This window comes from Brassica oleracea, unplaced genomic scaffold, assembly GCF_000695525.1.
Source record: "Brassica oleracea var. oleracea cultivar TO1000 unplaced genomic scaffold, BOL UnpScaffold00576, whole genome shotgun sequence".
NCBI lineage: Eukaryota > Viridiplantae > Streptophyta > Magnoliopsida > Brassicales > Brassicaceae > Brassica > Brassica oleracea.
Window position 1 is genome coordinate 79567 of NW_013617420.1, and position 16245 is coordinate 95811.

General features: G+C 33.4%; 2 protein-coding genes across 3 annotated transcripts; one reads left to right on the plus strand and one right to left on the minus strand.

The window, feature by feature from the left end:
* The first annotated feature begins 457 nt into the window (after positions 1-457).
* LOC106319684 (UDP-glucuronic acid decarboxylase 1-like) lies at positions 458-3338 on the plus strand. 2 transcript variants are annotated; one of them, XM_013758061.1, is made up of 7 exons: positions 458-1286; positions 1820-1967; positions 2054-2133; positions 2345-2428; positions 2525-2599; positions 2703-2795; positions 2886-3297. In XM_013758061.1, the coding sequence occupies exons 1-7, from the start codon at positions 672-674 to the stop codon at positions 3090-3092; spliced, it is 1302 nt and encodes a 433-aa protein (XP_013613515.1). In that variant the 5' UTR covers positions 458-671; the 3' UTR covers positions 3093-3297. The 2 variants fall into 2 exon arrangements, with proteins under 2 accessions (XP_013613515.1, XP_013613514.1); XM_013758060.1 differs by having other exon boundaries at positions 2703-3338.
* A 1904-nt stretch (positions 3339-5242) lies between these two features.
* On the minus strand, positions 5243-9263 carry LOC106319682. Its single transcript, XM_013758059.1, has 5 exons — positions 8837-9263; positions 8011-8102; positions 6224-7930; positions 5966-6143; positions 5243-5878 (listed from the first exon to the last, which is right to left on the minus strand). Exons 1-5 carry the CDS (start codon positions 8898-8900, stop codon positions 5271-5273), a joined length of 2649 nt encoding a protein of 882 aa, XP_013613513.1. The 5' UTR covers positions 8901-9263; the 3' UTR covers positions 5243-5270.
* Between the last annotated feature and the right edge of the window lie 6982 nt (positions 9264-16245).

A 16245-nucleotide genomic window follows, 5' to 3' on the forward strand; every position in this document is an offset into this window, starting at 1 on the left:
ACAAAACCAATCTAAATCTGATGTGTTAGATTCAATCTCGATTCATACTTACAAAAATACCAGTATGGGTAGGACGTGTAACAAAATAGCAAAATAAAAAAAAAAAACCATCTGAACGCTACATTTAAAGAATTTATTATGTAAATTTATTATATAAGATTTATGAATATATCTTTTATATAACATTTAAAGAATTTCTAAAAAAATATTTTTATAAAAAGAATTTTTTAAAAAATTGTATACGTGACATCTCTGTTAACAAAATTTGCTGACGTAACATTCAAATAAGCAAAATTAGATAAAATAGCAGCTGATATGACGACTGAAAAAAAAAAAAAAAAAAAAAAAGATAAACAACTATGTTGTTTAAAATTTTCTAAAGTATATGTACGTTTTTGCACGGTAAATTAGATAAGAATTGAACATATAGCAATAATGTTAGATATGAAATGACATTTTTCGCTTCGTATAGTATCAATGACATTTTTCTCTTCGTATAGTATCACTTTGATTTGTTAGATATAAATATTTCTCTAAACCAAAAAAAAAAATGAAATGGGAAAAAGAATAGCGAAATTATATGATGCCGCATCGAGTAATCACCGTGTAACTACCTCAACGCTCTCTCCTTCTCCTTTTGAATCTGTCCAGATCTAATTTCACCGGCGACGATGAAGCAGCTTCACAAGCAAATGAGCTCGAAGCGCGACGACGACACAATCCCCATGAGCCAGTCGTCTCCTTACTCACCCAAGGCCTTAAAGCACCCCAGATCTCTCCCCAGATCGCTCCACTACCTCTTCCGCGAACAGAGGCTCCTCTTCATCCTCGTCGGGATCCTGATCGGATCAACCTTCTTCATCCTCCAGCCTTCTCTCTCCCGCTTAGCCCCCGCCGAGTCCACCTCCCTCATCACCAGATCCGTCGTCGACAGTAATAACTACTCGCCTTCCAAGATGAGTTTTAATTACGGCGGAGGTAAAACAACAGGTCGTGTTCCCGTCGGTATCGGAGGGCGGAGGCTGAGGATCGTGGTGACAGGTGGAGCTGGATTCGTCGGGAGCCATCTCGTTGATAAGCTTATCGGGAGGGGAGATGAGGTGATCGTGATTGATAACTTCTTCACGGGGAGGAAGGAGAACTTGGTTCATCTGTTCTCGAATCCGAGGTTTGAGCTCATTCGTCACGATGTGGTTGAGCCGATTCTCCTCGAGGTTGATCAGATTTACCATTTAGCTTGCCCTGCCTCACCTGTTCATTACAAGTTTAATCCAGTCAAGACTATCATATCCTTTTGATTAATTCTATACGTATTGCTGCTAAGGATCTTGATTCCAAATCAATTGTTTCAGTGTAGGCAACATTAGGCATGGATAATTTTACGAGTGTTTACGAAATTTGTTTTTGATTCGATTTCATGGATAATTTTGGTTAATTCGGGTAAACTATCCAAATTAAAATTCGGAGTTTTGGATTTTTAAATATCTCGAATAAAATATTCAGATAATTTGGGTTTTTGGATAATTCGGTTTATAAATAGTTTTATAGAACTAAATATCATTAGTATATAATCTGCATTTTAAAAATTCAGATACTCATCCGGTTTTGGTTTGGCTTTTCGGCCTTATATGTGAGCATTGGTTCTGTTTCTGGTTATTTTGGTTTTGGTTTCCGCTTTAAATGCCTAAGGCTAAGCTTGATTATCACCTCTCTTAGCATCCAGCAGATATAAGTAGTAGATTTCTTGTCTAGTTAGATTCTCTTATAACTATTTCGTGATGAGATGCTTCCATTGGCTGATCCTTGACGATGGTTTCACAAGACAAATGTAATGGGAACGCTTAATATGTTGGGTCTTGCAAAGAGAGTTGGAGCAAGGTTTCTGCTCACTAGCACAAGTGAAGTCTATGGAGATCCTCTTGAGCATCCACAAAAGGAGACGTATTGGGGAAATGTGAACCCAATCGGTGAGTTAGGAAATTTTTTGTATTTGCTCCTAAGTTTATGTTATGTATAAATAAACGAGAGATTGATCACTGGTATCTTGTTAAAGGTGAGAGGAGTTGCTACGATGAAGGAAAGCGTACTGCAGAAACACTGGCCATGGATTATCACCGAGGTGCAGGTGTGGAGGTAAATTATCCCATAGATTGTATGATTACAAGCTTCTTAGCATGATGCTGTTTATAATTGTTACATTTAAAAAAAAAAAAAAAAAAAAATTGTTACATTTGGTGATGCTGTTTGTTACTTTTGTTGATAGGAGAATTTTGAATACTGGAATGTTTAGAACTGATGGATGATATATGAGTGTTCTGTAACTATCTTTTTTACAAATTTTCAGGTAAGGATTGCTCGTATTTTCAACACGTACGGACCGCGAATGTGCCTCGATGATGGGCGTGTTGTTAGCAACTTCGTTGCCCAGGTTTAGCTCTTTCATTAACCCTTAAATCAAATCCTCATCTTTCAAGCCTTTGGATAGCAATCTCAGAGGAAAATGTGTTATATCTAATGATTGCAGGCCATCCGCAAAAACCCAATGACTGTTTATGGTGATGGAAAACAAACTCGAAGCTTTCAATATGTTTCTGACTTAGTAAGTAAACAACATCTGTTCCCAGCCATTCTTCTGCATGGTTGGTTTCTCTAAGCAACAGAATATATTAGCTTGATATATAAACAAAAAACATAATTTTTAGGTGGATGGACTTGTAGCATTAATGGAACATGATCACGTAGGACCTTTCAATCTTGGTAACCCAGGAGAATTCACAATGCTTGAGCTTGCAGAGGTTTGTTTTACTTTTACAGTCGTCCTTTATCTTCAATTTGGGATCATTATTTACAAGAAACACTCAGTTCTGTGTATGAAACGTGTGCAGGTGGTTAAGGAGGTGATTGATCCGAGTGCGACCATAGAGTTCAAACCGAACACAGCGGATGATCCACACAAGAGGAAACCAGACATAAGCAAGGCAAAGGAGCTTCTGAACTGGGAACCAAAGATCTCTCTGCGTGATGGTCTCCCTCGTATGGTGAGTGACTTCCGTAACCGAATCTTGAACGAAGATGAAGGCAAAGGTCTCTAAGTGAGAGTCACACAACGATACTGTATTCCTTCTTCTTTAGCAAATGATTGAAATATGTATAGTCTCTTTTGCAAGAGCTCTGCTAATGTCTTTTTTTATTCTTTTTCTTATCTTATTTTCTTTTTGTTCTTTCCCCAAGACACAAATTACTACTTATATTAGCTAATATATTTTGTTGCCTTAAATGTATTTTGACATTTTGCTATTGGGATTGTGAAATTGGAAAAAATGTACATTGTTTTGGAACCTGTTTATGTACATTCTGACTGGGTTTGAGTTAATTTAATTACCTTGGGGGATTTTTGGCGATATTTAAGTGTGACATCCTTCAAAATGGATTTTGCTTAGGGGTATTCAATCCGGATATCAGTTCGGTTCTTTTGGTTTTTCGGTGTTTCGGTTTATAAAAAATATCTACCATATTTAATATGGTTTGGTTCGGTTTATATACCGTCGGTTTTCGGTTTATTCGGTTTTATACCAAAAAACCGTAATTATATTTATCTTTTAAAATATTTTGTATATCGGCTTTAAATTTAATTATAACATGGCAATATTTTGGTTTTTAAATAATCTATTTTTTATTTTACTATTTAAATAATCAGTAAACATATTTATTTAATAACAGTAATAGTTTTATGGAATAAAAGTAAGAAATATCAATAATCCATAATACTATTAAACAAAAAAGTAAAAAATATGTTTTTTTTTAATTTGATAAAAAAAATTTGAACTTAAAATAAAATATTAAATAACTAAAATAAAAATTTAAGTAGGAAGATCATACCAATAAAATAAATTAGGTATATATTATTAATTATATTATATAATTTACATATACTTATACTTTATATTTTAATTGATCGGTTTATTCGGTTTGATCGGTTAATATATTAAACCATATCCATATACCAAGATTTCTTAAAAATGACATCCATTCGGTATATTCGGTACTACCAAATCCAAACCATTTTTTTCTATTTCGGTTCGGTTCGGTTTTAATTGGTTCGGTTTTACCGGATTGAACACCCCTAATTTTTCTTCAAAGAAGGTTAGTGCGACTGGGGAGACATAACCCCTTTTGAGTATTTCTGTTCTCTCTCTAATTTGTTTGAATTAGATATCAGTTAGACTAGGGGTGGGCGTTCGGGTCGGATATTTCAGTATAGGGATATAGAACCCGTTCGGATATTTTTGTATTTCGGATCAGGTTCGGGTATTTTTTGTTCAGGTTCGGTTATTTCGGATCGGGTTCGGATATTTAGATTTTGAAATAAAAAATTTATTTTTTTCATTGTTTTAAGTTTCTTGTATTTAAAAATATCACTTTTACTTAACTGATTTTTTTATTTTTAATAGATTGAGTGATTAATAGATTTGGAGATAACATTGCACAAATAAATAAACATTAATTTGGTCATTTTTTAAAAAAAAATTAGATGTAACTTTTGTTAATACATAAAACAAAAAGCTTGACATGCATTTTAAGTGAGTATCAAATCATTTTATATGTACTTATATGTATATTATATGATTTTAAAGTATGTGTAACATCAATATAAATATTTTAAATAAAATAAAAGATTTAAATTAAAAATATAAGGTTAGATATACTTATGTTCGGTTATTTTCGGGTATCCATTCGGTTTGGATATCCAATATCTCTTAAATCAATACCCGTTCGGGTATTTTGCTACTTCGGTTCGGATTTCGGTTCGGGTATCGGGTAAAGTGCTCAGGCCTAAGTTAGACCATTATTGTTTGAATCCTTGTTCTTGTGTGTTTTAGAGGCTTTCATGCGTTTTAATCTGCTTCCCTTGTTTGGGCTAACGACTCAGGATTCATGTGAATCTATAGTCATCCTTCCAATGTATTTTAGACTAATCTTTCTTGTGAAGTTCAATCTTATCAGAGGGAAAAAGGGCTTGAATCAATCCTTAGGAGACGTACAGGCACCTTTTGATGTATATGGTTCAACAAAAATTGTTGAAAAATCAATGTGTCTTAGTGTTCATTAGGAAGAACCCAAAACTTGCAGATGATGATGATTGGTGTTTTTTTGTTCAGGGACACTTGTTCATTATTCATCACCTCATATGGTTGAACAGTTGTTTATTACACATTGCTTTACTGTTTTTATTCTTCAAAAGTATGTAATAGATAATATTATTTAACTTTCTAGAAGATTGCATCTATTACAAGCTCTGCTAAGAGTTCATCTCTCAGCATTTCCTCAATCTCTCTACCTATGATTTCAATGTCATCTTCTAACCTCAGCCACTGCAACTCCTCCCCCTCCACATCATCTTCGCTTGGCTTACCGTATTTTCTTGTCACCAAATCTCGCAGAGTTTCTTGTATCGTGTTTGAATCCCATTTCGGGCAGACCCTTGTGGGTTTGACCCAAGGGTGTGGATCCGAAAACTGCTTTAATATCTGCATGAGCTCTCTACTGATCTGATCAAAAAGGAACTTTCTGTCCATCCGGGTGGAGGTTTTCACGCTGGAGTACTTCTTCTCAAGATCCTCAAACAAGGATGGATCTACAGGTGTTTCCATGACAGTGGTGTGGTCTGAATCACTGAACCTGGAGTTGGCTAGGAGATCAACTAAGTATAGTGACTTCCAGTCTTCTTCGCATCTGACCTCCTGGCTAATCAAAGCCTCATCAGTTATGGTTGATGAATCCTCCTGATCTGTGCCGTCTTCATCACTTGAAACGAGCATGCCACCTTCATTGTAAGCAGCTGACTCTAGTTTGAGGAGCTGTAGTTGCTTCCTGAGTCCTGGAACATAGAGATAGCGATTAACACGTCAGTTCATATACTACCGTATGGAAGAATCAATGGACCAACCAAGCACTGATTAACTACCTTGGAGTTCAGCACTAACACTCTCAAAGCATTCAGAACTAGATGAAACATCATCATCGTAAGAAGCTTCTAGAACTGAAACCGGACTTGGTTGATCTCCTTCCTTTGAGCTTTCACGAGACTGTGGCTCAGGAACCAAAGAATGATTCACATCCTCAGTTGGCATCCTTGAGATATCCTAGAAATATCAGTAAGAACCATTAATATATGTATCATAAACGCATAGACACCTGATCTTCAAACATAATGCTCACTTACAGGGTCAGTTAACGAGGTGACAGTTGACAAATCCGGAGCTTCAGAAGACATTGCCGTCTTCATATCATCAGAAGCCGAACTATCATCCTCAGTGTCTACTGAGAAACTGTAACGTCCTTTAGAAGGAGAGAGCTTCTCTTTTTGATGAACATTGTCGTTCATATAAAGGAATCTGGCTAAACTTGGGCTCATGTTGACCTCGGGTGAACTATTATATGATGAATGAGATTTATAACTAGCAAGTCTAGAAGATTTGCTTGACAAGTAAGACTGGGACTCGCCGCGATGAGAAGAGCTCCCCTTCACTAATCCATCTCGATAGTTCAACTCCTTAGGAAGCACTATCGTATAACCATAAGTGCTTTCTTGGTTCATGATAGTTTTGGATTTTGAGAAACTTCTTGAAGATAATCCTTTCCAACCATCCCTACTGCTGATTCCAACCGGTTCTGGCAATTCAGTCCACTCAACTCTTTTACTAATCCCCTCTTCGAAAACGAGTCCATTAAAACTTGCTGGCCTTGCCTCCCTATCTGAAGCTGCAAGCATTTCAGCTAATGTCCCGCTTGTACGAATTTCTATCTCTTGCTCATACTTGTGTGTCAGCTTCCATCTCTCTGACAATCTCCTCTTGGCTTCCCGGGTCACAGATGATGTTGTTGATGACTTGGAAGGCGAAGATCGATGATAGTTCTTACGGTTAAAGGCGGTTCTTGTTCTTGAAGTAACTGGCACTAGCTCTGATTCACTTGCGGAATCACTCCCTGATGAGCTTTCATCACCTGCGTAACCTTTGAATCCTGATGTCTCAAAGCTCGTGACACTACTACTACCATTACCACGGCTCGCCTTCCTTTGCCTACACATTATTTTGGAAAACTCTCCGGAGTCTCTAGAACTCTGCCTGCTATGATTGCTGGTGCATGGAAGCCTACGATCTGCTCTGAACTCATCGGAAGAAGAGCTTGGCGATGCAAATACTCTACCAGCATAACGTAGCTCACCGAGGTTAGGTTTCAGAACAACAATATTGGTTGGCTGTAAATCAAGTGTGTCATAAGAAGAATGCCTAGTATGAGAATGGCTATGACAACCACCACCACCATGCCGATGACTGTGACTATCAACATGTCTCTGGCTGTTTGGAGACTTCTTGTGAGGTGTGGTTTGAAGATCATGCAGATGTTTAGTGAACAATGAATCTGGTTGCTGAAGGAACTTCAGTAGGAGGTCTTTGTTAGAGTCTAGAGCCTCAAGCGCATCATTAAACTCTTTAGAATGACGAAGCTTATCATCCGTTGATAACCGCTTAGCCTCCATGAACTTCTGCCTTATAAAACCCATCTCTGCCTGGGTGAGATTAGCAGCATTCACCTTCCCTTGGTGATACAAGTTTCTATTGCTCGCTGACTTTTTAGCATCCAAAACTTCGAAAACATCTTTAAACTTTGGCTCACCACCCTTTGAGCTCCTTGCTAGAGATTTATAAGAACTGCCTTCACCACTCCTACCTTGCTTCTTCTGATTCTCCACAGACTTGTGTTGCCTATGAGAAGAACTCTGAGGCGATGGCAAGACATCAAGACCCATCAGTCTTGCTATAATGCTTGGTGATCTCTTTTTAGATTCTTTCTGCTTTGACATTTCTTGTGCTAACAAACTCTTCATTGGTATTCCAGTGCCTTGATGAGCAGGATCTTGATGCAACTACAATATCACCAAGAAGTCATTTTCAAACAAGAACTGGGACCAAAAAGTGATTAAACATCTTAAAAGAGTATTTATACCTTGTTTTCACTTAGAGATTCACAATGGCAAGAACTAAACTCAGAAGATGACCTTGGAGTTGGAGACCTGAGTTTCTGACTATGTTTCTTTCCTGACAAAAGAGAAAATCCAATAATGAGAAGAAGATGACTTTTGAGCCTGGTGTTGTCAATTTGATAAAGCAATGGACTTTAACTTTACAACGGAAGAAACTAATAACGAAAATCAAAACTTGGGAGACAAAAAGAGTGATTTATAGCATAAAATGTGGGGGATGAGGTAAGGGCACATTGATTACATGTAACCAAACAATGTTGAAAAGAAAATTGAAATAAACAAACAAACAAAATCATGACACTACACAACAACAAACCTTTCCCCTAAGATTATTATTTTTTTGGTTCCTTGTTTGCTTTGCTTTATTTTATTTTTTATAATAAAAAGCAGAGCTATCTGACTCATCTTCTCTACCACACTGCCTTTAACTGTAGTTTTTACACAAGGAAACAAATTAGCATGCTTTTGTTTTTATCCTCCTTCAGCTCTTTAACTTTATTTTTCAGATTGATAGAAATAAATAGTAGTAACCAATTAGGACAGCGATATGAGGAGATTCTCAGACCAACCCGACGAAGAAGGAAACAAACAAAATCTCAGAAGCTTTACTATACTAATTTTTTTTTTAATATGAAATAAAAATATTCGCTACTAAATTTAGTTACACAAATTCGAGTACTGTGGTGGGTGGAACAAAACTCTAATCGGCGTGTTCTTTTTGTTTCTTGCGTTTCCTCGTCGTCAATAACAAAAACAGAGACTGAAAAACAACAGAGAGAGAGAGGGAACCTTGGCGAGGAGATGTGTGCCGTTTATCTCGAGAACTCGGCTCGGCGAGTCGAAATATGTTCATTTTTTTTCACTCACTCGAGGGAGAATTCTCCGGGGTAAACATTTCCCAGGAAGAAACACAAAGAGACGACGAGTTTAGATAGTGTATTTTGAATAGATTTTGGAAAATCAGAGAAAGAAGAAAGGGAATGCAAGTGATTTTCTAGGGTTACAGGGAGATCCAAAGGATCTAAGAAGAAATCAAACGATTACTGGGAGGAGCAGAGGGGGAAGAAGTCGCCGGAGAAAGAGAGAAGGTTTCACAATAATTTGAAAGTTCAAAATGTTAAAATGAGAAGAAAAATAAAATCTAAATAAAGTTTTTTCAATTTTAAATTTTTTTTTTTAAAAAGAGAGAACAGGGGGAAGGTGTGAATGGTGCGTGTTTGGTTTGGTACTATTCTACTTACTGAGTTCTGTGCATCCGTGAATTGCTGCCAACTTGTCTCTCCTCTTCCCATTTTTGTGTTTCTCTATTTTCTCGCAACCCTCGCTTTTTATTTTGTTACAAATACAATCAACAAATTGGTGAATAGTTTAACCAAATGGGCGATTACTTTAACTAAATTGCCGACAAGAAAAAATTAAACCAAATTAATTATACTTTCAAGTTCGGTGTTTTTTTTAAATGATGTATCTAGTTTGTTTAGGTAAGTAAATTTACATAATTCAGAAGATAAAATTGTTGATTCCCAAACTTTGATTGCATATGGACGTATATGACAACTTAGTTGTCCCCTGTGTGACCCAAACAGAACAGAAAACAAGAAAACGTACGGAAGAAGGACTCCCATAAAAGAAGAAGAAGAAAAGGCTAATTTGGTTCAAGTCATCAACGTGGATAAAATCTTTGGTGGCGAGATGCTTTTGCTGAGCAGAAGTGTATCGATTGGCAATTGTTTGATGGTTTTTATTCTAACTGAACACCATGCATTTTTTCACGGTAGATATTTATTTACTTCCTCTTTGATCTTCTCTTGCTAATCTATATTCTTTTCGGATGTTAAGGCTTTTTAGTTTCTCATCATAATCTAAAATCATGATTGTAAACATACATTTTGTTTTACCCTTATCATATATCATCATCTAAGAAACTATTAATTTCACAACGAATTCCATGGATGATATATTTCTTCACTTGGATTAATTATTTTGTTTTATGTTAAGTCTTAGAGATGACAATGAGTGTCTAATATATAAAGAAATGTCCAATGTCCAACTCTAATAGTACAAGGGCTTTTGGGAAGGAGTCCAAAATTAAATTCATGCGGGCTAGCCAATTAGGCCCAAAGTGGACAATATCGTACTAATAGGATAATATAGAGTTGGACATGGGCTCACACAATTCCGACAATTGGTATCAGAGCGCTAAGTTGACGGAGATCTGCAAGAAGACCAAAATACCCTTCGAATAGGAATGAGACCTTTTAAGATGGAAAGAGAGGTTCGGCGGAAATTAAGATCCTGGAAGTTCGGTTGTGGGAAGAGCATCGTCGAAGAAACTCAAAGTAACCTTGCGATTGGGTGCCAGATGTCGAAGACGCGATATGATATGTGCCAAGGAATTTCGCTAAAGGGAAAATGACACAAAATGAGTGTGGTCCTTGATTTGAGAGGGGGGGGAGGGGAGAATGAGAGATGTCAATTCAAGTCCCACTTTAGAAGTTTAGATAAGGAGTGTCTAATATATAAAGAGATGTCCAACTCTAATAGTACGAGGCATTTTGGGAAGGAGCCCAAAATTAAATACATGCGGACTAGCCAATTAAGTTCAAAATGGACAATATCGTACTAATTGGATAATATAGAGTTGGACATGAACTCATTGATTCATATGATGTTTTCACTCATTGATTCATATGATCGATTTCGTTGTTCTCTAACATGTGAATTTTATATTGTAGAATTGTCGTTGTGACGTACTAAATGACTAGAATATGTTTTGCACTATGAATTTCGGTTTAACCTCAATTGATAATTCGATTCCTACTTTAATTAAGGATGTATTACAACGTTTAATTAGTTTACCTCTAAACGAAGTCCTGTATCTAGAAGTCTTCCTCCAAAAGATTAAGTTAGGCAGACTGGAAAAGATTTTCAACTACATGTAATATGTTCCTTTATCTTCTTAAATCAATGCTCAGCGAAATTTTTTAATAATGTATTAACTGTGATTAAGAATTGGTTCTTGAGCTCACCAAGTATGACTAGCTAGATAAACGACAGAAATTCGTACGGCCTTCGCTTTCAAGGTAATTAATTTGACACATTGCTCAAAATAGGTTTAATGACTATGAACCATTTTCTCACAAAACAAACCGTTAAAGCGTTAAACTACATTCGTATTAAACTTTACGGTTCTAGTGTTCCATCTTATGGTTTAAATGCAAACTAGATTATATTTTTTTGTTTAACATTTTTTAAAAAATTTAATTTTTGTATTTGTGTTTTTAGTTATATTTATGTTTTTTCTTTGTACTCCCTCCGTTTCTTATTGTAAGTAGTTTAATGAAATTTTTTTTGTTTCAAAATGTAAGTAGTTTCTAAATATCTAGATAGTTTTTACATTTATTGGATATAGTGTAACCAATCAAATAATATCAATTTTTTTATAATTGGTTGAACTAATTAATTAAATATTTTTTTTAAGTATCAACTTTCTTAATATTAGTGTTTTTAGTCTAAACTATTTACATTGTGAAACAGAGAGAGTATAATATTTCTCTTAAATGATTAATAAAAGATTTTTATAATTGTATTAAAATAATTGAACTACACAAATATAATGGGTTACGTTTATGTTTTAATAGAATAGATGTATTTGTTTATCAGTACTAGTAGCATTCACTATGCCTGCATTAACTGATTTACTATAGAAGAACTGTCTAGCATTTTCTTAGCAAAAAAAGAACTGTCTAGCATTTACAATGAATGCGTTTCTGTTGATCTATTAAGAGAAAAATGTAAAACTATTCTATAAAATTGAAGTACAAAATAACAATTTCCTATTTTTAAGTGGTTTCTTAACAATTTTTTAAACTAATTGTAACCATTTCATTTATTGTATTTTCTAATTAATTCGACATCATTTATTGCAATATTTAAAATGTTTTATTACATTTACCTTTACTATTCTTCCTACTACTTCATAATTATACTTTTAACTAATTGTATTTTTCCTTTACTATTCTTCATAATTATATTTTCTTACCAATATTTTTAACTAATTGTAAACATTTCATTTATTGTATTTTCTAATTAATTCAACATCATTTATTGCAATATTTAAACTGTTTTATTACATTTTCCTTTACTATTCTTCCTACTACTTCATAATTATACTTTCTCCGTTCTGAAATGTAATATGTAAGAGGTTTTCATATTTCTAGATAACTTTAACTTTATCAAAATCAATATAATAATCAAATTTAATAGTGATATTTTGTAATTGGTTGAATAGTTTTAATAATATTTTTTAGATAAAAAGTAACTTTCTTAATAAGCGTGTTTTACCTAAAACATCTTTATTTAGGAACAGAGGAAATATTTACTATAATAATTCATATCAATTATTTTATGTGTTAATCATAATAATTTCACATGTTTTAATGCAATTGCTTCATTCTTGACAAAACTTCAAACCGGCTAACAAAGAATTTTTATTTGTTTACAGAATCACAGTTATGCATGGGCATCCAAGTACTCATTCGAGTATGAATCGATTTTCTTGATATCGTTTTTTAGTTTTAAAATTAGATTTCATTCGGATATTATAAATTTCCAGACAGGGTTCGAGTCAAATCCTTCCGGATCCGAGTAAATATCCAAATAACTTATATTTTTTAAAATGTCAATAAAAATTATAGAAAACATAAAAATCAAAATCCGCACGGGCGAAAGTATCATGCTCTAGTTTAAAATTAAAAGCAAACTAACCTAGCTTCTCACCTTGATTTTTTTTTTCATATACAATCTCCCTTGATATATGGGGTTTTTACACGTTGATGTATCCACATATATTGATAGATCACATACATGCATAGCTTACAGTATTCACACACAATCGTTACGTTTATGATTGTTTTTTTGACAGTCAATGAAATATATCAAATGAGATTTACTGGGGTTTGGATGATACTATATAGTGAAAAAAGGATGAGTCGAAATACCACATTCTATGATGGTATTTGAATGTTTTAAAAAAAATTACTACACATTTTTAAAAAGAAAATCAAATTGTTTGAAATGAAAAAATGAGAAAAATATGTTTAAAATTTGATTTTTAAAAAATTTCAAAACAATAAAATATTTAATTATATAGTATTTTAAAAAATAAAAATATTATTTTAAATGAATATGTAAAATTTAAATTTTTTTTTTAAAAAAAACTGAAATTTCTTCAAAAAAACCTTAAAACTTGTAACAAATCTTTTTATAATTTACTCAAATCTTGAATTCTCCCAAATCTTTGATTCAATAAACCTCCCTTCATGAAAAATGTAATGAAAAATGTAAATATCTAATACTCCCTTTTTTAATACTCCCTTTAGTATTTCAAAGAATGATTTTAAGGTTGTTTACATATATATATTAAAAATTATTTACGTTTATCTATTATTTTCTAGTTTTACTTTTAGTTATTTTAAACTTTATATGATTCTCAATAAAGATTAACCACTTATATTTTATATTCAAATTTATGTTTTAATTTTAAAATAAAATGCAATAATTAAAAGTTAAAACATCAATCTTTTAATACAACAAATATCTAAAATGTACTCCAATTAGCAGCTTGCATTTGATTAAGTACATGAGTGAACATGTTTTAGAAAAACGTTGTTGAATGTTGACAAAAACCAATGTTTAGAGTATAGGTAGTAGTAGTACAGCTTAAGCTTTGGCAAAAAAAGTAGTACAGGTTAAGCTGCATGAAAAAGCTAAGATTCTTGTTCGTAACTAGTACTCGCAAGTCAATAAAGTATCAATAAAGAACATGTAACTTGTAATATTTAATTATGGCAAAAGTTTTCAGGCGTAGAAAATATCAAAAAACGTTAACCAAAGACAAGAAAAACAAATAAAGCAGATTCCTTGACCTATGTGCTATATAGTCGCTGTTCGTAAAAACTAGTATAATGGTTATGTGATAATAATATTTTTGGACGTATAAATCAATATGTACTCAATATTATTGCTACTTTGATGCCTCTTGGAAGAATGATAAGGAGGTTGCAGGTGTTGGTTGGTCCTTACACAGCACACAAAGGCAATCAACATCTTCGAGGATCCTCATCTATACGCCAAACAAACACTCCACGAGAGGCAGAGACTGAGGCATTACGCATGACAGTATGACAAATGCGAGCACTCGCCTTCACAAATGTCCATTTTAAAGGGGATTGTAAATCTCTTATGGATGAGTTGGCTCAGTATACCACTGCAGCCAGTGGAGGATCTACAGTGTAAGGTACGGGCAGTGGCGGAGCCGGACTAATTATTTGACAGAGGCACATAATTAATAATAAAATAAAATTAATATAATTATAAATAAGAAATTGAGAAATTTCTTATGATAGACCTAAAAAATGTTTTTGTCACAAATATAGCTCTTAAGGATCAAAATGACCAAAATATTTTATTAAGTGGTATGTTTTTGGGTTTATGGTTTAGAATTTATGGTTTAAGATTTATGATTTATGGTTTAGGGTTTAGAGTTAAGGAGTGGGGTTTTGGAGTTAAAATTTGTGATTTTTTTTTATTTTGAAAATTTTAATATTTTTTAAGTTTTTAAATTTGAAATCATACCTCCAAACCCCCACTCCTTAACTCTAAACCCTAAACCATAAATCATAAACCCTAAACCATAAATTCTAAACAATAAACCCAAAAACATATCACTTAATAAAATATTTTGGTCATTAAGAGCTATATTTGTGACAAAAACATTTTTTAGGTTTACAATAAAAAATTTCTCAATTTCTTATTTATAATTATATTAATTTATTTTATTATTAATTATGTGTCTCCGTCAAATAATTAGTCTGGCTCCACCACCGACTGCAGCAACTATCTTCAAGGTCCCGTAACACAGAGAGTTTTTCTATGATACATGTGTAGAAACTTCAAAGGCAAATAGGTTTACTTTTTCTTATGTACCTAGAACTAGTCTGGTGTTGGTAGATAAATTAGCCAAAAAAGCTAGATGTAACGATCAAATCTATGTGATAAGTTGGCTTTGATATAAATACATAAATAGGTCGAGACAAAAAAATCAAAACAAATAACTAACTATTAAAAAAAACGAAAAACATTATATATCTATATTTTTTTTTTTTGAATTTGAGTTTTTAATATAATTCTAATATTTCCCCATTACTTTTATTAAATTTTGATTTATGTCTTGTCATGTTCACAGAAGTTGTCCTTGCTTATTATTGTCAAACGTCATTTTCCATTAAAAAAATAGGACAAAATCATCTATAATTTTCGAACACTCAAAAAAGCTAGCGTGGTTTATTGATAACAATTGAAGGATTTAGATGCATCCCCCAGTTCTAATATATAAAGAAAAATAAGGAATATAAATATAATGTCGGTTTACTAAAATAATCAAGCTATTAAATTAGTTTTAAGAGTGGAAGTGAACCAAACCTTTGTGAAAAATTATAATGTGATTAGTTACTTGTTCAGCTGATGTTCAAACTAAAAAACAACTTGTTCAGCTTGCCACTCTTTCACATCTACCTCCCTAATCTTATTCCATCCTCTAACAATCTTTTTTTTCTTCTTATAATTCCATGTTCTAAAATATTAATTTTATCATTATTTGGTTAAAATTATATCCATTTTATATACCAAAAAACTGACCTTAAAACATCTTTAATCGCTCAGTATATTTTCTCTTTACTTAGTATAGATAAGAGTTCTTTTTTGGATAGGCGAAGTAGATCTAAAATCTTCAAATTACGTGTAAAGTCGGCTATCGTTTACATTTAAAGCGTTTACAATAGCTAACTCGAAAGGCAATCCTGACATCGACCCATCGACACATATCCTCCACCACTCTAACTCAGTCTCTAATCACTTAGTGTATGAGAATTCCGAGATATATGTCATAGTCCTTTAGAAAAAAAAGTTCTGATTAATTGTAATAACGAGGAGAGGAATCGGAGTCTCTAGACTCTCTACGACACAAGGAAGCGTAGGTCAAATACACATTAATAGCCTATGATCGAATATTACGCACTTTGTTTGGCTTCTAGGTGACAATGACACTATCGACCCAGTCTTTTTCAAAAGAAAACAAATCGACACTTAAAAGATTAAGGGGGTTATTAGTAAGTGAATTTTTATGAATTTTTATGAAT